Source organism: Leptonychotes weddellii, chromosome 8 (assembly GCF_054177405.1).
Source record: "Leptonychotes weddellii isolate Sample4059 chromosome 8, ASM5417740v2, whole genome shotgun sequence".
NCBI lineage: Eukaryota > Metazoa > Chordata > Mammalia > Carnivora > Phocidae > Leptonychotes > Leptonychotes weddellii.
Genome location: NC_138376.1, coordinates 1487064 through 1510780, shown reverse-complemented (window position 1 = coordinate 1510780; position 23717 = coordinate 1487064). Strand labels below are relative to the sequence as shown.

Sequence of the window (23717 nt, the reverse complement as noted above, 5' to 3'; positions counted from 1 at the left end):
CCTGTTGTTACATCTATCAATAGTTTGCTTCTTTTTATTGCTGAATATTCCATTGGAATATTGTCTGTAAGCTTTAGGAGCAGGCAAGTTTGAGTCAGTTAGCTATAGAACCATTTCAGGCTTAAATCAACTCTGCAATACGACATGACTGAGACATTAGGCTCTGGGATCTCAAATGAGTACTTGTACATTACCTAGCACTGGCTGATGAGAAAAATACGGAACCTTTTCTCAGGTCCCACTGTGCCCTTTGTGAAAATTGGGGCTGCAGGGGAGGTGGGTGGGGGGTGTGGTAATTGGGTGATGGGCATTAAGGAGGGCACTGGATGTAATGAGCACTGGGTGTTATAGGTAAGTGACGAATCGCTAAATTCTATCCCTGAAACTAATAATACACTCTATGTTAACTAACTTGAATTTAAATAAACTCCAAAAAAAAGAGAGAGAGTGGTAGATCGGGTAAGAGGAAAGCTCTGACCTACTGGAAAAGCTAGAGAGTTACACAAGAAAAAAAGGCAGATGCTGAAGATGAGGAGACACTCGGAGAGTCAAAAGCCAATGAGCACTGGCTAAGAGAGGGAGTTTGGAAGTTTATAAACAAGAGAAAAGAGAAAGAAATTTGGATTAGCTGCTGTGTTATGGCAAGGGAGGCTTCCGAGATGAGGAGAGACGTCTGAAACAAAGTGTTGTCCTTTGTGATGAATATCGTGTCAATCTGTGTGTGTTCTAAGATGCTTAAGTAAAATGTAAACATTTTTTCCTTTATTTTTTTTATTTTTTTAAAGATTTTATTTATTCATTTGACAGAGAGACACAGCCAGAGAGGGAACACAAGCAGGGGGAGTGGGAGAGGGAGAAGCAGGCTTCCCGTGGAGCAGGGAGCCCGGCGTGGGGCTCGATCCCAGGACCCTGGGATCATGACCTGAGCCGAAGGCAGACGCTTAACAACTTAACCACCCAGGTGCCTCCATTTTTTCCTTTAAAAACAAGAAAGAAAAGCTTTTATTTGAGACACAATGTGAACTTAGATCCTAGAGTATGACTGCTTTCATGTCTGTGGTGTTCAAGGCTCTGTCAGGACACTCAGTATGTGAAAGAGATGGTCTCACACAGAAACTGCTCGTTTCTCTAAGTCTTTTCTACTCTAGCATTCTCACATTTCCCCCAGATTAGGTTAGATTACTGGAAAGAAATGTACCTCATGTCTCATGAGAGGGAACTGAATAACTGAATTAAATATAAATTATGTGTTGCAGATTTCTCATGGAAATCACTGGATAGGACCTTTTGAAGAAAGATTTATTTTTCCAAGACTACAGTTTGAAGTACTTAGATTTTTAATAAGCAATACTCTTATAAATTCACCGAAAATCTTTTCTGTAGATACATCATCAAGAAAAGTCTGTCCAGACGGCTTCCTGCTTTCTCCATCGGTGTTCAGCCAGGAAGCCCAATGCCGTAATAGGTACTCATTAGCAGTACCTGACAGCATCCCCACAAACCCAGGTCTAAATCTCTTTTTTTAAATTTGGAGAGGGGTGTGTTTCATTTATTTGCCCCACTAAATATGCGCCACTCAATTCCTAAACACACACGCACACACACAATGCCTCTTGTCTTGGGTCAAGTACTTTTATGTCTATACATTATTTTCATTGTCCTTCAAAAAGAATTGCAAAGCTGCCAAAATGAACTCAGCAGTATGTCCACTTCAAGACAATAGATTCCTCTTTAACCCAGCTGTCTACATGTAGGGTAAATTATCATTTATCCATCACTTTAATAGAGAGGCCGGAGGCAGAAGGGACAGAGGGACAGCAGGAGAAATAAGGGTGATGGTCCTATCTATATTATGCCTAAGTGAGCAGGACATGGAACATGGGTGGTGGTGTTCTCTTTTTTAAAGACTGAAATCAGAAAGTAAAAAACACAAAACTTAAGTGTTCAAGGGTATTAATTTTTTAATATACCTCTATGATCACCACCCCTATCAGTTTAGAACATTTCTAGCACCCTAGAAAAAAATCATGTTTGCCTGTAATTAAAAAAAAAAAAAAATGGTTAAAGCCACTGGGATAAACATTATTCAAAGTATTCTAGCAAACCATACCACCAATCCTTCGATAGCTCAGTTGGTAGAGCGGAGGACTGTAGATGTTCAGACATGGTCATCCTTAGGTCGCTGGTTCGAATCCGGCTCGAAGGACTTAGCCTTTTGACAGGTTTTTCACTGAGGCCGCTTGCGTGGACCCTTACCGCAGATAAGAAAACTTGAACAGTTGGGCACCTTGTCGTTTGTGCTCACAGATGAACTTGTAAGACTGAAAATAATAATAAGAAATAAATAAATAAATAAACGATCCGCAGGTACATACACAAGAAGCTGCGCATGTAAGACGGGGTCTCCAGGGAGACTGACTTTTCATGGAGTTTGGGCAAGGATCATGGGGCGCGTGGAGAACGGGAAGGACCTCTTGGCCCAAGGTTTTCATTTTATTTTGGAGGTCCCATGGCCTTTCTGTTATGTTGATGTTTAAGTGAATAAACATTTTATTAATGGGAATTTCAAATACACACAAAGTAGAGAAAACAGCGTAAATGACCACCAGAGGCCTCGCACCTGTAGACTGGCATCCTCTATCCCCCCACATGCCCCCTTCCACCCCCGACCTCTTGAAGCAATACCGAGATGCGCTCTCCTCTCATCCATCGTTGCTCCGTGTTTTGAAGACAGGAATTCAGTTCCTCTTACCGCCCCCTCCCGCCTCCAAAAAAGGCAGCGGCGGGCAACTGACAGAAAGTTCCCTTCCATAAAATTACCGAAACTGGTGTAAGAACTCGAGGAGGCTGGTTTCTCGGCTCTTTCGCCCTCTCCACGGAAGAGCGTGGCGCCCTGTTCCGGCAGAACTAAACTGGGGCGCCTGCCTGGCAGGAGATGTCACCTCGGATGGTAGCTGTGGACCCCTCGCCCGGTTTCTGTGCGCACCCGCCCGTTCCAGCGGGATAGGAAAGCCTGTCCCGCTGCAGCGAGGGCGGGCTTACGCTATGCTCACACTCGTCCGGGCCCCTTCCACAAAGCCGGCTGCACGGCGGCTCCGCATTCGCGGCGGCTGGTCTTTGCAGTCGGCCCAGCAGCAGGTGCGCGCGGGAGGAACGGCGGCGCCAAGAGCGCGCGGACGGCGCCCCCTGCCGGGCGGTCCCCGCACTGCGGGGAGGGCCTGCGCCCGGCGCCCGCGGGAGAGGCCTCGGCTGCGGTGCGAGGACCGCCCGCCCCGCCGCGCCGGGGCCCGCAGCAGACGCCGGTCCCGGGAGAGCAGGGTTGGCGCGCCGCCCCGGGGTCGCCGCAGTCCGGGCCGTGTGTACACAGGACAACAGGTGTTTATAATATCAGCATGCATCACGTGTCAACCAACGCGAATAACGTTTTGAAAACAGGAGAAATAACTGTTGCCCGTTAAAATTTCCTGGACATTGTTCACAAAACCGAATTGCAAATTAATATTTTAAAGTACACAAAAGGTTTTAAACTAAATGAGGTCACAACTGAAGTATTCAAAATCTAAGTTTCCAAAACTTGTATTTGCCAAATTAACCTACATTTTCAAAACGTAAAAACATTCAGAACTCGAAGTTAAGTTTTGAAAAATAATTCACGTTTCAAAACTCAAGAAGTCTGAGTCAACCGTAAAGGCGAATCATGCCCCAGCCGGAGTCGCACCCGGGTCCCCTGGGTCAAATGCCGCTTCGATCTCCCAACTCCCCAGAGCTTTCCCACATTTCCAGAAGAGCCCGCCTCCCGCGTTCTCCCATCTCGCCGAGGCGCTCTCTAGGGCGCGTCCACCTGCGGACCTACCCGCTCGGCGCCGGCCGCGGCAGCCCCGAGCGCCGCCAGTTCGGCCACCGCGAGCCTCAGGTCCCGCCTTCCCGCTTCGAATCCCACTTCCGCTCTCGGCACCCAGTCTCGTCCTGCCGTTCATCTCCGCCCCGTCGGCCCCGCCCCTCCCGCCGGCCGTCGCACGCGCTGTGCGGCAGACGGCGCGGCGCTTTACGGCTGCCGTGCTTCTCGCTCCGCCGGCATGGAGGCGGAGGAGCTGGAGAGCGAGGCCTCGGAGCGGGAGCCTCGGGAAGGGACAGATCAGAGCCCAGAGGCGGCGGAGGAGCGGGAGGAATCCGAAGAGGCGGCTTGTGGCGCCAAGAAGCGGGTGGTGCCGGGTATTGTGTACTTGGGCCACCTCCCGCCCCGCTTTCGGCCTCTGCACGTACGGAACCTTCTCAGCGCGTACGGCGAGGTCGGGCGCGTTTTTTTCCAGCCCGAGGGTAAGAGCGCGGGCCCGGGCCGTGCGGGCGGGGGGTGGCGCTCGCCGGCCGCGGGCTCGCCTGCGCGGGTCCGAGGCGCTGTGGGGGCGGGGACTCGAGGCCGGCGCCCGGCTCCTTTGGGGGGGCGGGGTTGGGTGTGGGTCGCTCAGTGAGCGCAGACGAGTGGTTCTCGGGTGGTCACGTTTGGCCTGTAGCGTCCCCTCCGCACACGCCCCGTTCCTGAACCGAATCTACCGGCTCGTTAAGTGAGCGCGCCCTGCATAAGAGTCTCAGAGGCTCTTGCACGGAACTGGACCCATCCCCTTCGTCCTCGTGACCCAGGTCTAGAGACAGTGTCTGATCCGCTGACCCCAGCTTTCCTACAGGCGCTAACTGAGTTGGGATTCGGGGCGTGTGCATGTGCAGAGCACATCTGATGCAGGAGTTGACGGCTCAGGAGAGGACTGAGTTAGACGTGGGGAGAGGGTGTACGGGGAGAGGATGGACCTTGCGGTTCTCTTCCCCGCAGAGGCCTTGAGGGGGATCCTGGCCCGCGGGCGAGTGGGAGGTGAAGTTAGTTGGCTGCCACGTGGGCCTCCTAAACCACTGCTGTGTCTTGGGCTCAGACGGCTTCGTGAGGCGCAAGAAGAAAGCAGCGGCAGCCTCGGCCGCGGGAGGCAAAAAGCGGTCCAAGTACAGCAAGGACTACACCGAGGGCTGGGTGGAGTTCCGGGACAAGCGAGTAGCCAAGCGCGTGGCGGCCAGTCTTCACAACACGCCCATGGGAGCCCGACGGCGCAGCCCCTTCCGTTACGACCTGTGGAACCTCAAGGTGAGGGCTAGGCTTGCCGGCCTCGTCTCATCCTCCCGCCTTCCCAGCCCCAGCCCAGCGCCTCATTCCCTTTTGTTGGCCCCACTCTCTCATCTCCTCTCCGTCCCTGACGTACCCTACCCAGATCTTCTCTTGTTTTCCTGCCCACAGTACTTGCACCGTTTCACGTGGTCCCACCTCAGCGAACATCTTGCCTTTGAGCGCCAGGTGCGCAGGCAGCGCCTGAGGGCCGAGGTTGCCCAGGCCAAGCGTGAGACTGACTTCTATCTTCGAAGTGTGGAACGGGGACGGCGCTTCCTTGCCGCTGAGGGGGACTCTGCCCGCCCGAATGGCACCTGGACCTTTGCCCAGCGTCCTACTGAGCAAGAGCTGAGAGCCCGGAAGGCGGCTCGGCCAGGGGGACGTGAACGGGCTCGCCTGGCAAATGCCCAGGACCAGGCTCGCTCCAACCAAGGGCTGCTTGCCAAGATCTTTGGAGCTCCACCACCTTCAGCGAGCGTGGAGGAACCCTGACCAGTCAGGGACTCTTGAAGGGTGGACAGCCCCCTTCCATGTCTTAGCCCTGCTTCCTGTCTACCTGATAATGACTACTGATAATGATTATATTATCTTTCTAAGACCAGCAGTCTGGTGGGTGCTTAGACATTGACGTCTTGTGTTCCTCTGGTTCCCCCCTCCTCCAACTCCTGTTGCCTGGCTGAGGCACCTAATTCATACTAGCAAGAGTGGGACTACTGCAAGATGCCAATTGTGTTTGATCCGTGGCTGTCTGCCTCCTCTCCAGTGAGATCCTCTGAAAATCCCACTTTCTGGACCCAGGAAGAGCCTTTACTTCGAGCTAGAGTGATAGTGTCAAGTCCAGGCAGCTATTTCTACCAACTGTAGTTGAAGGGCAGCAGCAACATCTGTTTTATTTAGAAAAGATTAACAGGGCCAGGGGTTAGTGGGATGGGACTGGGTTGGGAGCCACCTTCCAAATGTATGTATAGAAAAGAAAAAATTTATATATTTATATGCCTTTGTAGTTTTTTGGGGAGAGGGGGCATTTTATGAGTTCTGACTTCTGTCTTCTCATGTCCTGTTCATTCCCCTTCATCTCCTGGTCTCAGAGCCACCATTCCTCCCCCACACCCCTAGTTCAGCCTGGACCCTTTTCTATCTATCAAATTAATTTCTTAGTCCATTTTATCAGTTATCTAGTTCAGCATTTACTAAGTCGCTATATGAGGACATAGGGATAGTAGGTAATAACACATGGCCCTTGGTGCTAAGAGTTACCACTAGAAAGAGACATTTAAGAAGTAAACGTACAGAGGTATTGCAGGCATCCTGGTACATGTATATAAGGGGTAGAGTAGGGGCCATGGGAGGGCATGGTGGACTCTGTCTGGGAAGGGAAGCAGTGCTTAATACAGAGCTGACTCCAGATCACACTCTCCAGAGATGGGGCAGTTCTCACCAGGTTCTCCAGATCAGTCCTGAAAAGTGACCAGAAGTCTGACTGAGCCTGGTGTAGTCCTGTTTTTGGAAACAAAGCTCTGTGGATGTCGTGTTGGGTTCAAACCACTGTAAAGGTGGACAAAGCCTGGGAGGTAGCCAGGCACAAAGGTGCACTTCTGTGAATCAGGGCTTAGGTGAGGGATGGTTCATAAGCGACGTGCAGAGCAGCCCTGGAGGCCACAAAGAATCTAGGTAAGCCCCTAAGAGAAACGAAAACTGATGTCACAGTAAACTAAACTAAATTACAAAATAAATAAATATATAAATTAAAGCTGGTCAGGGCACGGGGCTGGCTCAGTTGGAACATACAACTCTTGGTCTTGGGGCTGTGAGCTTGAGCCCCATGCTGGGTGTAGAGATGACTTAAAAAATGTTAGAAAAGGGACACTTGGGTGGCTGAGTTGGTTAACCTCTGCCTTTGGCACAGGTCATGATCCCAGGGTCCTGGGATTGAGCCCCACATCAGGCTCCTTGCTCAGCGGGGAGTCTGCTTCTCCCTCTGCCTCTCCCCTGCTCATGTTCTCAAAGTCTTAAAAAAACTGGCCAGTATCTAGTTCATTAAACTTAAAGGAAGTAGTAGAGTGATTATAATAATTTGGGTTTTGCTTGTACTATTTTTTTTTTTTACCCACTGTCCTCAATATAATTACTCATTTGTTCTTTGGGTGAAGTGGATTAATCCACTTCTTTGGCTCTAGTCATGTTAAGATTTTAATTTGGTAGGTGAACTTTATTTGGGAGAATGAAGACGACCATACAGTAAAAAATAATGGTTACTTGGTGTAACATTTCCCACAATGCCTATACTTCTCATACCCATCAACAGAGACGTGTGTAATGTTACACCCTCAGTCTTAGGAACTTGATACCCTGGTTTCTGTGTTCATTTCTTGTGAGTTTGTTTCATGTGGATTGTTCCCTCAGGTCGTGGTATCTTCCAAGTGAGCCAGAGAAATCCAGTGTCAGAATTTGATAAGCTGTTCATTTAATCAGAATTCTAAGTGCCCATTGCCCCCTTTGCTAGATAAAGAGAATATCAAGATCAAGAAAATTCTTCCCCTTAGGTCGCTAACAACTTACAAAATAAAACACATAGGGCTTAATTTTTTGAATGAAATAAAGATACCAGTATATTCAAGGTCAGCATCTCAGGCTCCAGTTCAGTAGTTCTGCACAAAGAGCTCACACCCAGAGCCTGGTGAACTGGGTAAATCACAGGTGGAGTGAGAAATGAAAATAAGAATGGGTGGAAGAAAATGAATTTCCCAAGAACTGTCAGTTTGATTCCCTGGAGACTAAGCCCTTTGAGGGCAGGAGAACATCTTTTTTACACTTAAATTTTCTCTTTTTTAAATGTTGCCGTGAATGACCCTGACATGGGTCAATTTTAGTTGTACAAATATAGTAATCGTATACACTTCCAGAAGTAAACTCGCTGAGTAATTTGGGTAGATAATGTCAAAATGCCTTTTATGAAAAGTGTAAGCGACCATTTTTATGATTCCTCTTATAAGCGAGGAAACAGATGATTTAGAAAAATACCCGTCACTGGAAACCATATATCCCAGACAGAAGCCTCCAGCACTCTTCGTTCGCAGTGTCTTGGGGATGTCCAAGGCCCTACCCGAGGATCTGACTCAGGGTATTGAACGCATTCGCTAAGCTTTTAATCGCTGAACAAGAGAATATTACCCCTATCCCAAAGACGATCTGGCTAAGCCTGTTAGCTCGATTTTCATTTAATTTGTGAGAATGGTCAGAAACAATATTGTCATACAACGTTTCGGGAGGAAAACGCAAGCTCTACGCGCTGTCCTTAAATGGAAAGGGCCGTCCCTGGGTGGGCTCGAACCACCAACCTTTCGGTTAACAGCCGAACGCGCTAACCGATTGCGCCACAGAGACGGGGGCGGGGAGCGCTGCCTTGTCAGACCTGATCATTTAATTTTTCCAGTCTACACTGTGTGATACTTTACGAGTGACGCTTTCGTTGGGTATATATATTGAAGAACTGTCCCCGCATGATTTTTGTTGTTCCTATGCTTGTTTTCAAAACAAGTTTTGATAATATGGATATTATGCTTAGAGAGGAACTTCGGAATGTTGATTGGGTGGGGAGCAGGGCGCGGGACTGCTGTTTACCCGAATAAGTGTGAATATAATCCAAAAAAGGACATCCGGACAGAATTTATTTTCAGTTCAAAAAGAGTTTTTGCTGACCCTTCAGGTGATAGAACAGGCCCTGTAAGGATTCTGTATAGATGAAGACATTAAATGGGAAAGATACCAGGAAGAACAACGAAGAAGGGAAAACCTAGAGGCTCATCAACGCATCCTCAAATTATCAGGTAGAAGTGTACTTCCCGGGAAATTGGATGTTCTCATTTACCAAAGTAGGAGCGCAGAGCTATCTTGCTAATTGCAAAGAGAAAATCAAATCTTTACAAAGAAGAGACTTATGTCTCCACTGAAACTAGGGATCAAATTTAACATCAACAACGGGACAAATTAACATGTGCTTCCTGATGAAGTCACAGAAGGTACACAGCACATGATATTCTGCCTAAAAGGATTAACTTGGATGTAATTAGGTCTGTTAGACAACTTCTAGCCTTGTCCCTACATTTAGCTATTACTGTGTAACAAGACACTAAAAAATGTCAGTGGTTGTTTGGGTCATGGTTCTTCCAGAGAAGCAGAACATATATGATAAATCTCCTTCTCTCTCATCTCTCTGCCTCAGTCCCTCTCAATAGAGATCTCCCCCCTTCTGTATTTATCTATCATCTAATCATCTATCATCTATCTATTATCATCTATCTATTTATCATCTATCTATCTATCTATCATCTATCTATCTATATCACTTATCTATCTAACTGGCTTATGTGTAGAGCTTACCTATCTAATTGGCTTATGTGTAGAGCGGGCCAGCAAGCTGGAAACTCAGGCAGGATTTCTATGTCACAGTCTTGAGACAGAATTTCTTCTTCAGGAAGAAAAGGAGTGAAACATTAAGATTTAAAATGTTGGTTGAGTAAAATAAGATCTTGGAGACTTCAAAGTAAAAAAATCCACTTAGGGTCTTCGGCATAAACTTGAGTATTTTGGAATATATGGTACATGGAAAGGTCTGGATGGTAGTGCAAAATGACATTAATATGTCCCTAGACAGAGATCGCACTAGCTGGGAAAAAGGGTAGACACAGGTGATCAGAAATATTATGATGTAATGTATTTTTTCTTTGCTAGGAGAATAAGAAGTAGCCAAATAATGTGCTCTTTTGTCTTAGATAAAACTTGGACTTGGAAAGGTTGAGTGACATGCCCAGGGTAACACACTGGTGGATTTCATGATGAATGAACTCCCAAACCTAAGCTCTGGACCATTAAGCTCTAGTATGTTTCCTACTACATCTTGACAGTGAGGAGTACTTCAAAGGGGGTTTCTGATCTAGGGTAAAGAGGAAAGTTAACATACTGGCTAGTTTCTAACCGTACTTCAAACCAGCAGATCTGGGGAATGGAAAGCTGAAACACCTAGTCTCTTGGCTTAAAATGTGCTTTAGAAATATCTGATTATTCTGACCCCACATCAGAGAGAAGTCAATTAAATTCTTGTGATGTGTCAACACTATTAACAGTCAAAAAGAGGCAAAGACATTTCAAAGGGGAAAGGAATTTTTGACCAATGAGATCAGATTTCTATAACTCTCCATCATCATATCCCAGTGTAAACCCTCCTGTTCAGAATCCAGTTGAACCTTGGTGAATTCTATAGTCACATCCTCGAATGTCACTGTTTCCTGAAAAACCAAACAAATCCAGAATCGCCTAACTGAAGGGCTACAAGCCCAGGAAGTGAATGGAGTGTAGAACAAAACAAAACAAAGCAAAGCAAGATAAAGTTATGACAGAATAAAATATTCTGAGTCAAGACAAGCCAAGTCTATTCATTCTTACTTTATATCTAGTACTGTGTTTGAGTCTATGTGAAATACAAAAACAAATAAAGAATACCGGTCCACAAGGGACTGGAAATTTTACATGTGAAATACTTTCAAAACTATATAGCAAATAAAGAAATTGTGAAATTCTTTGGTACAGACAAAAGGTACTGAAGGCATTCCAGGAAGGACACCAGGGTATGCAAAAATAGCAAGGGAAGGAGTTCACTTAATGTTCTCAACTCCGGATGAACAATACAAGTAGCTGGAGAGTTTCTAAAGCATAGGGATGTCAAGGCCCAACTCGCTGAAATTCTGATTTAAATTGTCGAACAGAGGGCCAAAACATCAGTGTTTTTTTTTTTTTTTTTGGAAGTATGCTAGGTAATGCCAATGTGAAGTCAGTGTTGAGAATTCTGCTTTTAAAGAAAAAAGCAGGACTTGAGTTGTACTAGATTCACTGGTGAGCTCATTTACCCAAATTAAATCATAGACCACAGTAGCATAGTGAAAAAAACATCAACCACAGACTCAGATACCAATGCTGATTCTTTGTTCTGTCATTTATTGGCTGTGTGGATTCTCTTTGCAACTCTTTTTTTTAAAACTTTATTTATTTATTTGAAAGAGAGCATGAGTGGCGGTGGGGGGGCGGGTAGTGGCAGAGGCAGGAGGAGAAGCAGACTCCCCACTCAGCAGGGAGCCCGACACGGGGCTTGATCCCAGGACCACAGCCAAAGACAGAAGACAGACAACTGAGCCACCCAGGGGCCCCTGTAACCCTTATGAACAACTCTTTCTGAATGTTCTGCCCTGGGCCTTTGCTTACTTCTCCATTTTGACTGATGGTATATGGATGAGAACATATTCTTTACATCCATCCCACGTCAAATCTTCCTCAGGAGTACAGCTATCTTTCAGTTTCCCGAAACAAACGATCTTGGCATTTTCCAGGAACTTCCTTCCTCCTCTATATATCCACTTCTTTCATCGAGTCAAACTTCTTTCTCGGAACCCCTGTTAGGGAACAGGCAATGGGCTTTTTGTTGACGATCCTCCACCCTCTGGCCTCACCCTGTGTTTTTAACAGTAACTTCAGTCTCTTTTCTGGCTCTCACACGTGATACACTCATCCCTATCATCATACTGCTGATCATGTTTCCCACTCTGCCTGTAACACCCTAAATTCGTACACATGATTCAAGACCCATGCTATATGAAGCTTTCCGTGCCTTCTCCAGCCTGCAAGACCCTCTCCCTTCTCAAAATTCCTTTAACTCTTACCTTGCCCATTTAACCAGACACTTAAATGTACATATAAATATGTATGTATAAATGCATGTGGATGTGTGTGTATACACAGAAACCCTAACAGTTCTGTAATGATTGTGCAAGGGGACAAGGGCCTGATCCAGTGCACACTTTCTATTACCAGCAGGGCCAAGAACAGAGCTGTGCGTGTGACTAGTCCAGAAGATGGACAGCCGCATGCACGAAAGACAGTTAGATGTAGAGAAGGACAGTGAGGGGAAGACACCAGAAGAGTGGTTAACGTTCCTTTCAGATACCTCCTCTACCACAAAGTGTTATATCTAGTTATCTACCCAAAAATAGAGCTCAAGTTCCAGTGCAGGAACTTGACTAGTCATTGGTTAATTGGTTAGTTATTGGTTAGTCAGTAGAGTACCAGAATCAAGGAAGAATACCAGTGTTCAGGAATTGAAATAATAAATAAACCAAGGAACAGATAAATCTACTTATCCCAACTTAGCTGGGTCCTGACTATCATAACAGTACACACTGCTTCTTCAAAAGTTAGAGCAATTCTGAGACATTAGTGTCCTGGTAAGACAGGGCTAAGGGAAGAAGAAAGGCATGAAATAGCCTTGCTCTGATAAAACTTCCAGCCTTCAAGTCAGAAATGCACTCACTTGCTTAATACATATTTATTGAGTGTCTTCACATGTCCTAGGCTCAGGAGATACCATGACGCATGGGCACTTTTTCAGACTTCAAGGAGCTTATGGTCTGGTAGAAAAACTACAAGAGCCAAATAAGTGCACAAATGTATACAAATCTGTGCTCTGTGATAAATGTTATAAAGAGTAAAATGTTGGATTAGAATATATCCAGCCTCTAACATAGGAGAAGGAACATCTGAGCTGAGAGTGAAGGATAAAGAGAAATGAACTTACAGATAAAAAAGAAGAAAGGAAGTCGGGCAGAGGGAAGGGGATTTGGAAGGGCCCTGAGGTAGGAGGCAACATAAAACCTACCAGGATATGAAGGATGAGTGTGACTAACACTGAAAGAGACATCTCTTGGAACAAGGTGAGCCTGGAGAAGCAAGGAAAGACCAGATGATGTGGGCCTCGTAGCTAATATTAAGAGTTTGTATCTTTGCCCAAAGAGCGATGGGAACCACCAAAGGGTTTTAAGATTTTATTTATTTATTTGACAGAGAGAGACACAGCAAGAGAGGGAACACAAGCAGGGGGAGTAGGAGAGGGAGAAGCAGGCTTCCCGCCGAGCAGGGAGCCCGATGCGGGGCTCGATGCGGGGCTCGATGCGGGGCTCGATCCCAGGCCACGGGGATCGTGACCTGAGCCAAAGGCAGACGCCCAACGACTGAGCCACCCAGGCACCCCCACCAAAGGGTTTTAAACAGGGACATGGCATGCGTAGATCTGTATTTTTAAGACATCTATCTGCCTGTAGTATAAAGAGAAGCCTAAAGAGAGGCAAAAATGGGTGTGGGAGACCAGGTAGGAGGTTATTATAATCCAGGCAAGAGATGCCAGTGCTTTAGCCTAGAGTGAGAGTAGCAGAGACAGAAAGAATGAGGCAGATACAAGAAATACTCATGGGGTCAAATCATCAGGCTTTTCTCCATATGCCCAATGGGAAAGATCAACCAAAAGGTAGAGTTTTTAAAAGAATAAAAAGACTGGGAGGAAAATTTACCAAAAAACCCATACATGATAAATGACTGGTATCCAAAACATACAAAGGTCTCTTAAAATACAACAGTAAGAAAATCAATTAATTTAAAAATGGGCAAAAGATCTGAATAGACACCTCATCAGAAAAGATCTACAATGGCAAATAAGCACATGACAAGATGCTCCCCAGCCTATATCATTAGGGAATTACAAATTAAAATAACAATGAGATATCACGCCACACCTATTAAAATTCAAAACACTGATAACACCATGCTGGTGAGAATATGGACCAACAGGGGTTCATGTTCCTTTTTGGTGGGAATGCATAATGGTACAGTCGCTTTGAAAGAATGTTTGACAGTTTCTTACAAAGCTGAACATGGCCTGCCCACACAATCTAGCAACTGGACTTCTTGATATTTACCCAGGTAAGTTGTTGTATCAACACAAAAACCTGCACACAATGTTTCTTGCAGCTTTATTCATATTTGCCAAAACTTGGAAGCCACCAAGATGTTCCTCGACAGGTGAATGTATGAACGGTGGTACACCTGGACAGTGGAATATTATTCAGCGCTAAAAAGAAATGAGCTGTCAAGTAATGAAAAAACATGGAAGAATCTTAAATGCATAAGGCTACATACTATAGGATTCCAACTATATGCCATTTGCAAAAGGTCAAACTATGGAGACTGTAAAAAGATCAGTGGTTGCTAGAGGTTCAGAGTGGGAGCGAGGGATGAAAAGGTGGGGCGCAGGAGATTTTTAGGGCAAAGTATTCTGTCTGAGGCAGTCAGGGCGGACACACATCATCATGCGTCATCAAAACTCAAAGAATGTTCTAACGTAAACTATGGACTTAGGTTAATAATAATGAATTAATATTTGCTTACCAATTGTAATAAATGTACTACTGATACAAGGTGTAAATCACAGGAGGAATTGTGTGCAGAGGGAGATTCAGTATGTGAGAACTCTCTGTATTTTTTTTTCTTTTTTTGACCTGTCTGTATTTCTTTTTATTTTTTTAAGATTTTATTTATTTATTTGGGAGAGAGAGCACAAGCAGGTAGAGCCGCAGACAGAGGCAGAGGGAGAAGCAGACTCCCCACTGAGCAGGGAGCCCGATGCGGGACTCGATTCCAGGATCCTGGGATCATGACCTGAGCCGAAGGCAGACGCTTAACCGAAGGCAGACGCTTAACCGACTGAGCCACCCAGGTGCCCTTGAACTGTCTGTATTTCTGATTAATTTTTCTATAAACCTACAAGTGCTCTAAACAAGTCTTTTAATTTAAATCAATCAAATCAATTAATCCTATAAAAAAGGAGAGGAGTTGCTGAGCAGCCTCAAAACAGGATCAAAGAGAAAGTTCATGAGCACCATTGCCTGTCCCTGTACTAAATTAGGATCCAGGAAACAGCTCCCCAAATTCTCCCAAAATGCCTTTTGCTCTGCAAAGTAGAATTCAATCTGACCTTAGTTTTAGTCTACCTTTTCATTCAGTGACACATTTTTAATATTTCCCTCCTGCTTTAGAGGGTTATAGAAATCAATCCATTAAGTTCCATAGAAGGACCTAGTGACCTCAAACAAGCATGTTTCTTGTTCTGTTATTCCCTGCAGAATTCACGTCTGGGTCAATACATTTATTGGACTGTTCAGTTTCCTCAGGGATTTAATGGGAACACGACGCCTGCCCAATTTCTAGAGTCCTTGTAAAATGAACACCTAGTAATCAGTGTTTCACCAAATTCTCAGTGGTACTGATTTATTTTACAGATTAAGAAAAAAAAAGGAGGGTTGAAAGGAAGGATGTCCAAGAGCAGAGGGTCTTTTTGCCCCCAGATTTGGAGCCAATAAGGGTGAATATTTCCTTCTCCTTGGTTTTTGACCCAAAGATTTGCCACATAGTAGGGCGAGGAGAGACCTGGGGTTGATGTAATACGTGAGATTCACATACACATAATGGGAGTGGGGACTGATTTTTTTTTTTTTAACTAAGCCATAAACAGGATCGGTAAAGTTTGGTGAGTATGGAATTGGCTCAAGGCTGCTGATCCTACCGCACACCTCATGACTTTCCCTCTCCCGCAGCTCACGCCTTCATCCGGAGGTCTTTGGAGGCTGTCTTCTCATGGTCCTTTGTGCACTATCGCTTCTGCTTTTTTCCCAGAAGGATGGATCCCAAAGTTCTCTAACTCGGGCAGCTCCAGGATCTGTTTCTGCTTGTGCATTTCTGGTTTCTTTCCTGAATCCATATCCATCTGGGGCAAACAGCTAAGTCTGTCCAGGACCGTAGCAATAGCATTAAACTAACCGATGGATGTGGTAACTGTGAGACGTTCTGTTGCAGAATATTCCCGCAAGACGGACGGTCTGCAGAGTGGTGGGCAGTGGGTGTGGGGGCTGAGTTGACGCTGTAAACTTCGGTAAAATTCGAAGTGAAGAAATCACAGAATGTGAGGGATAATGTATGTTAGTGACCAACTGATTTAATGCCATTAATTTTACTGAAGAAGATAGGGACCAAAAATGTCTTCCTATGAGGCTTCTAAGTAGAAGAGCAGATATTACCTACCTGACTTCCTGATTCGATTTCAGTGTTCTTTTCACAACACACCACGTTTCACAGCGTTGTCCCCTGAATTCAGGCTACGTGACTATTAGGACTGTTTGCTTTTGTGTTTACCCCAACCTCCCATCATAATGTAACTTTTGTAAGTGCATGAACTCTTCACTGATATTTCTGCAGCATCTAGAATAATGTCCGGCACTCAGTAAATATTTGTGAAATGGAAGAAAAAGTTCTATAACTGTGATAGGCCACGTTCAATCTGGTTAAAGCCTGCACTCCAGGCAACCCCCTGATAAGATACTTGTAGGTAGGTCAAACCACCGCATGCTCCTTTTTTCAAATGGGTTGTTGAGTCATTTCAGATGGTACTCTACTACCAGATTTTAATGTTCTTTGAAAGAAATAATCGTACTTCATAATAATAAGTGCTTAACAAATGTCACTTCCTTTCCACCTCTCTTCTCTCTAGGGGAGACTTCTTTCCCAGTAGCTGTTTAATTTCTAATTAACTTTACTAATACTTTAATATGTTACTTTAATACTTTAACGCCTAAATACTTTACTCCTAATACTTTAACTCTTAAAGTATCTAGTAGGATAGTGGATGACCTATTAAGAAAATATCCACATGAAAACAGCACAAGAGATTATAAGAGAAACTATCCACTTCAAGCTGTAGGTTCAACTGCTTGGAGCAGAGAGGCTGAGAGGCTCTGGCCTCCAGTGGGAACTCCGACCAGAGATTCTGTCTCTGAGAGGTGGGGCTTCCAGGATGGACTTTCCTAACCAGGGGTTCAGTTGGGTGATGTCTCCCTCCTCTGAGTTCTGCCTGGACAAAGTCTGTATCACAATTAAGTTCTTTATTGGTATCTTATTTTAAAAGCATTTCATGTATAAGTTTTATCTCACCAATAAAAGTAAACTGTATAAATCTTAAGCATTGAAGAAAAATAAGAGAGAAAAATATGAGAACTTGAGAGACAGAACACCAGAGAATCCTCTCAGAGACATTTACTTATGTTATGTTTAACAGGCCATTTTTTTTTCTTTAAAAGGACAATCTAGGGACGCCTGGCTGACTCAGCAGGTAGAGCATGCTTGGGATTGTGAGTTTGAGCCCCATGGTGGGTGTAGAGATCACTAAAAATAAAGTGTTAAAAAAATAAAAAAGGAGAATCTAGTTATCAGCTTAATTTTGTAGGCAAAAACATAAGAACTTCACAAGGCCCTAGAGGCTACATGAAGAACTGTTTTTAAAATAATGGATTAAAAGGTGAAAACAACACAAATATCCATCAACAGATGAGTGGATAAACAAAATGTGGTATATTCATACAACGAATATTATTCATCCTTAGAACAAAATTCTGATACGTGCTGCACAGGGATGAACCTTGAAGACATTATGCTGAGTGAAATAAGCCAGACACAAAAGGACAAATATTGTTTGGTTCTACTTATATGAGGTACCTACACTAGGCAAACTCATAGAGACAGAAAGGCAGAGATAAAGGTTTCCAGGGACTGGGGGAAGAGGGAATGAGAAATCACCGTTGAATGGGTTCAGAGTTTCTGTTTGGGATGATGAAAAAGTTCTGGAACTTGATAGTGGTGATGGTCGAACAACATGGGGAATGTACTTAATGCTATTGATACACTTACAAATGGTTAAAACGGTAAATTTTATGTTATATTTTACACAATTTAAAAAAATGGATCTTGCATTTTCAATTTCAAAAATATATTCACTATTAGATATTTGGGAAATAAACCTATAAACCAACAGAGATAATCGCTGTTACCATTTTAATATATATATTCCCCGTGTTTTTCCTATAGATGTCCGTATATATTAAAATGGAGTCCTATAGTACACATCGTATGACCTGCCCTTCGGTTTTCACAATGAATCATGTAGACCCCTTAGCGTTAGACACGTACATTTTACGAGTAACTATGACAAGCACCCTTGTCTGTGTATTTTGTCACACTGTTGATTGCTTCCTAATGGTAAATTTCTTAAAATGATTTAAGATCAAATCAAGAGGATTAGAGGGTTGAGGAAAACTAAGGCAGAAATTTCTTGGACACCCAGAGTAGATGAAACTCTAGAATAGACAGAGAGAAGAAAAATGATGAACAACTAAGAAAAGACATTGGGTTTTAAATACCACCATCTACCATGTAAACAATTGCCCATGGTTTATGGGATAGCTAGTTGCCCAACTCCAGTAAAATAGTTGTACTCTTAATGTTCTGTTCAGACTGTTTTTTTTCTGAATTTTAACATTTAAATAATGAAATGATACGAAATACATAAATCAGAAAATGCAAGTGTTCTCTATTTGTAACATTCATAAAAATACTACTACAGAATACAATACAACATTATTTTTCTTTGCATTTACAAACATACCATTTTTTACAATAATGTACATACTACTTCGTTACTCTTTACACAAATATATTTTGGGCATTTCATCAAATTGATTCACATTAATTTATTTAAATAGTTTATTTAATTAGCATTTAAATTATTTCCAGTTTTTTGCTATATCATAAGCTGGCTACAATAAATATCCATATAGAGACACAGATTTTTTAAAAATTTTATTCTGTTGTGTTATGTGAGTTACCATACGGCAGAGACACAGATTTTTATCAGTATATTTATGGAAACAACATTACTGGGTTAAAGAATATATACATTAAATATGAAAGCTACCGTTCTCCTAGTTTCCAACATTTCAGGCATAAAGTTCATTACTCCAATAAGATTATATATAAGTACATAAATATTCCATATTTATACTCATACTAGTAATGTATAAGAGTGTCAGTTTGTTCATAGACTGGGCAGCTTATAAACAGCAGAAATTTATTTCTTACAATCTGGAGTCTTGGAAGTCCAGGATCAGGGTGCCAAAATGGTAGAATTCTGGTGAAGGCCTTCTTCCTGGTTCTGTTCCAAATCGCAGTCTTCTTGCTGTGTTCTCACATGGCCGAAGGGGCAAGAAGGATCTCTAGGGTCTCTTATATAAGGACACTAATCCCATTCGTGAGGGTTTCACCCTCATGACCTAATCACCTCCCAAAGGCCCCACCTCCAAATGCCATCACATTGGGGATCGGGTTTGAAACCAGAAGAATTTTGGGGAGGTGCAAACATTCAATCTACAGCAGAGTGTCTATTTCTCTTAACTGCCACCAACGTGGCTATTACAGTTTTTTAAATCTTTGCTATTATGAAACATTACCAAAAGAGTTGGATAATTCAAAATAATCAAGGTATTTTATATTACTTTGATTATTAATGTGAGCCTCTTTTCAAGTGTATATTGGCCAGCTATATTCCCTCCATGAACTCCCTGTTCACATCTTTTCCCATTTTCTTTTAGTTGTTGATTTGTAGATGCTCTTTTACAGCATGAGTAGGAACCCTTGTCTATGACATATGGTAAGTATACTTCCTTATCTGACTGATGGTGTAATTAGGTAATGTAAGTTTTTAGTTTTTATAACATCAAGCCTGATAACTCTTTCATAATTTCTGACACTGACAGGTCTATGAAGAAAGGCCCTCACAACAAAGGATTATTATTTTTTAAATTACCTTAAACTTTATTTTGGTACAACCATGATCTTATATTTTATATTAAGAAAATTATTTAATTTTTCCAATTAAACCTCTCCAGACTCTTTTTAGATTTGGTGTGGTAGGAATTTAGTGCTATTTTCCCCAACCCTTAATGTTCAAAGAACATTTTTTTTTTTTTAATTTTAATTTTATTTTTTTATTTTTAAAGGTTTTATTTATTTGAAAGAGAGAAAGACAGCTAGAGAGAGAACACAAGCAGGGGGAGTGGGAGAGGGAGAAGCAGGCTTCCTGCTGAGCAGGGAGCCTGATGCGGGGCTCGATCCCAGGACTCTGGGATCAGGACCTTAGCCGAAGGCAGACACTTAACGACTGAGCCACCCAGGCGCCCCTCAAAGAACATTTTTAAATAAATTATCCTTTCTCTATGATCTAAATACCAATTTGAAGATAAATCACTTCCTATATAAATCACTGATCTGTTTCTGGACTTGCTAGTCTGTAGCTTTTGGAGGAAAAATAACCCTTGCTTTCTTGTAAGTATGGCAGTAAAATTTTCTGACAGAGAAGCAAGTTAGGAAACCTATGAGGAGCAGTTCTGGATGCTTGTTTCTTTAAGCCACATAAGTCTCTTTCAAGATTTGTTTTTGTTGCTCTGGGATTTTTGCTTCTTTATGTCTTCTCTTTAGTTTCTGTAGAAGCTGGAGGTTCAGACCTAAAGAAGCAAGCTCCCTTCAGCTTTATCTCTAACTGAGGCTTACCTGTACCTCCCAGACGGGAGACAAACAACAGGTCAAAAGAAGGGACCTCCTTCCCCAATACAGACACACCCCCACTAGCACCCAGACACGGTCCTGGTGTGATCTCTGAAGATCACAGATACTCAAATAAACTCTAATAGAAACATCAAGTTCCACATATGCCTCAGATCGAAACATGCCAGAATCCAACCTTGGAGCACAGCAGAGAAGGGACTTGCTCTAGTCCTGATTCCATCATATGAACCTTGGAACTGTCTTTAATAAGGCTTAGTTTACTTGCCGTCTGCGAAATGGGGATAATTATTGTGATCCTGCCTTAAGTCATAGAGTTCCTGGGAGAGTTAAATGAAACAATATACCATAAAATAGCTGTAGAAGATGTAATTTACTATACAAATACAAGGAATCACTGTAAAATATTAACAATAGGTTTTTAAAGCTTGAGATGGCCTTAAATATTATACAGCAGTACCGTTCCATAGAAATATAATGCAAGCCTCTGCGGCACCTGGCTGGCTCAGTTAGTTGAGTGTCCCACTCTTGATTTCAGCTCAGGTCTTGATCTCACGGTCCTGACTTCAGGCCCCATGTTGGGTTCCATGCTGGGCACCGAGCCAACTTAAAAAAAAAAAAAGAAAGAAATATAATGCAAGCCTCATATGCAATTTTAAATTTTTTAGTAGCCATGTGAAAAGAAAAATGAGACAGGTGAAATTTGAGTAATATATTTTATTTAACACAATATATCCAAAATATCATTTTAACATGCAATTGATATAAATTATTAAGAAGATAGTTTACATTCTTTTTTTGGTACTAAGTCTTCCAAATCCAGTGTGTATCTTACAGGTATATGTCAATTTAGACTAAAATTTTAAGTATTCAATAGCCACGTGTGGCTAGCTACCTTAATAGACAGTGCAAATATATGGTTTAAATGCTTATTTTATAGAGTGGAAAACTGAGGTTCAGAGGCATTAAGGGATTTTCTTCAAGGTCATCTGATTTTATTATGGTAGAGTTTGGTTTAGAATTCCAATCTTTTAGCCTACCTGTACTTTATTTTTGCACTTAGTGTGGTAGGGATGTAATTTTTTTCTCCCAAGCTTTTATCTAATCTAATACCATTTCCTGAGTGAATGAATCATCCTTTCTGCACTAATTTAAAACAACACTTTTTAAATATAGTAAATCCCTGTATAAAGTGCAGATCTGTTTTTGGACTTTGCATTTCGTTCTATCTACCATCTCTGGAGGAAAAGGAACTCGAGCTCTTGGGTGTATGTGGTGAGTACCTGCCAGTGGTTTTCCATCTAATTTACAACGACGACAAAACATGCACAACGCTGCACAACATTGTAAAGTCTATGTGTGAACCCAGGACTCGGTAAAAGCACACTTCATACGTGCGGTCGTCAGTACGAGCCCGCAGCCAGGGCCAGCCCGCGGCCTCCACTCACGGGGGCACGGGTGCAGACACACACAGGAGCCCACGCACACACAACTCAGCCCGAGACTCAGATTCGGGGAACAGGCGTGGAGGTGCGGAGTAAGGCGAGCGCGAGAGAAAGAAACCCGAACCCCAAGTCCTGGAGCCTCCGCCTCCACCGCCACAGAACCAACGGCGGGGGCGGGGCGTAGGGGGCGCACGGCACGCGTGAGAGCGTAGGGCGTGGCTGGAGGGCGTGGGGCGTGGCTAGAGGGCGCGGAGCCTGGCTGGAGGGCGGGGGCCGCGGCCAGAGGGCGTAGGCGTGGCTGTAGGGCGCGGGGCGTGGCCACGGCGCAGAGCGCGGCTGAGGGGCGCGGGGGCGTGGCTTGGGCTTGGGCGGGGGCGGGGCGGGGACGGGGCGGGGGCGGGGCGCGAGGAAAACAAACGTCCGGAAGATGGTGAGAAAGCCGACTCTGCTGGGTTGCTGAAAACGACAGAAGAGGCGGGCAGCTGGGCTGCAAAGTGCACATCTTCTTTGGTTCAAAGATCAGTGATCTTTGCGAGCAGCTAAGTAGAAAATTGAGAGAAGGCTGACTGTAGCATGATAGGAAGTGAACACTTAGAAATGGAAGCAGTATAGATTTTAAGCCGGTAAATTCTGGAAGGGGCAAAAGAAGAGAAAAACTAGCAAATTAAGGGCAACCTAAACTCTTTTTACACAGGGAACGAAAGGATATCTATATATATTTGAACACATGAGGAAAAATCTCAGTGAAGGAAATGAATTTAAAGTTCTCCAGAAAAGACAAATGTTAGAAGTTTCCAGAAGTTGTTGTAGAATGTGCTTGGCATGTTAAAGGAATCAGGACATGTACTTCTCTGGGAGAAGAAAGGCAGGGTAGATAAAAAGATTTGTTTGGGAGTGGTCAGGAGGGCTCTGACTGCCAGAAATTTTTTTCGGGTAGGTGATCCTGTGGGGGCGCTGAGGGCTGAAGAATGAGAGCTGAGAGTGTGGTTTTAGGACATCAGTAGATATGACAAGCAGCGACTGTTTCCTCCAACTCCCTTATCAGTCCCCTGCCCAGTCAGAAACAACTAGTCTGGTTTAAACTGCCCAGGGTAGACCATAAGGCTCCGCCGCGCCCCCCTCCGCTGACTGCCCCCAGGTCTCCCGAAGCAGCTCCAACTTCCTCCGCCTGCAAGACTGAGGCTCCCCATTTAGAAGAGGAGCTGGATTCAGTGAGAAACGTCCACAAGAATTTCACACAAAAGGCTTCTCCTTGTTTTCAGATATATTAACGCAACTGAGTCAGGCAATAAGGAATAGGAGGGTTGCAGAGATTTTGAAAATGCGCACAAAAGATAACCAACAGGAGCTACTCCTGGAGTCCTCCCTTTTCCGCAATAGACTCTAAGCAATTCGTTCGTGTTACCGGTCACTACCAAGAGCGGAGCCCCTACGGCTGGGGCCGTTCGCTCTGCCAGATGGAAGGATTTCCTTTCCAAGGGTGAACTGCCTTCAGCTTCTCTCACCCCTTTCTAAAGTCCAGATCTCTGCTTGGGCAAAGTGATGACACAAGCTAATGTTAAACGGGGGATGAAACAATCAAGCTTCAATTTCAAGTTTTGTTTTCTGTTTTGCTCAAGGAGCAACGTAAAGAACTTTCAGGAAACACTGGTGGCGGATGTGTGTGCTGGGATGCACTTGTGCTTTTCTACTTCCCCAGAGACACCACTTCTCTTCCAATATGTGTAAGGGCTGTGGCTGTTTTCCCCAGAAATGTCTCACCACAGCCCCCCCAAACGTGGGGATGGAGCGTCAGTGGGGGGAGA

General features: G+C 44.0%; 1 protein-coding gene, 2 long non-coding RNA genes and 2 other non-coding genes across 5 annotated transcripts in view; 2 read left to right on the top strand and 3 right to left on the bottom strand.

The window, feature by feature from the left end:
• The window catches only part of LOC145722801 (uncharacterized), a 287389-nt gene that overhangs the window by 164041 nt on the left and 99631 nt on the right, over positions 1–23717 (bottom strand). The gene's annotated exons all lie outside the window — the stretch shown is intronic.
• LOC115941762 (uncharacterized) lies at positions 772–3985 on the bottom strand. The gene is made up of 3 exons (XR_004076496.2): positions 3854–3985; positions 2111–2321; positions 772–977 (listed from the first exon to the last, which is right to left on the bottom strand). It is a non-coding gene; the product is annotated as an uncharacterized LOC115941762 (long non-coding RNA).
• Positions 2118–2206, top strand: TRNAY-GUA (transfer RNA tyrosine (anticodon GUA)). The gene is given in 2 exon segments: positions 2118–2154; positions 2171–2206. It is a non-coding gene; the product is annotated as a tRNA-Tyr (tRNA).
• ABT1 (activator of basal transcription 1) lies at positions 4030–6140 on the top strand. Its single transcript, XM_006735911.3, has 3 exons — positions 4030–4317; positions 4923–5128; positions 5279–6140. The coding sequence occupies exons 1-3, from the start codon at positions 4077–4079 to the stop codon at positions 5639–5641; spliced, it is 810 nt and encodes a 269-aa protein (XP_006735974.2). The 5' UTR covers positions 4030–4076; the 3' UTR covers positions 5642–6140.
• Positions 8460–8533, bottom strand: TRNAN-GUU (transfer RNA asparagine (anticodon GUU)). Its single transcript has one exon. It is a non-coding gene; the product is annotated as a tRNA-Asn (tRNA).

Excerpts from the sequence above, each read along its gene's own strand:
- ABT1 (XM_006735911.3), top strand. The coding sequence starts at position 4,077 with ATGGAGGCGGAGGAGCTGGAGAGCGAGGCCTCGGAGCGGGAGCCTCGG. Across the intron at positions 4,318-4,922 it reads CGTTTTTTTCCAGCCCGAGG|ACGGCTTCGTGAGGCGCAAG; the intron begins GTAAGAGCGCGG and ends TCTTGGGCTCAG. Across the intron at positions 5,129-5,278 it reads ACGACCTGTGGAACCTCAAG|TACTTGCACCGTTTCACGTG; the intron begins GTGAGGGCTAGG and ends TCCTGCCCACAG.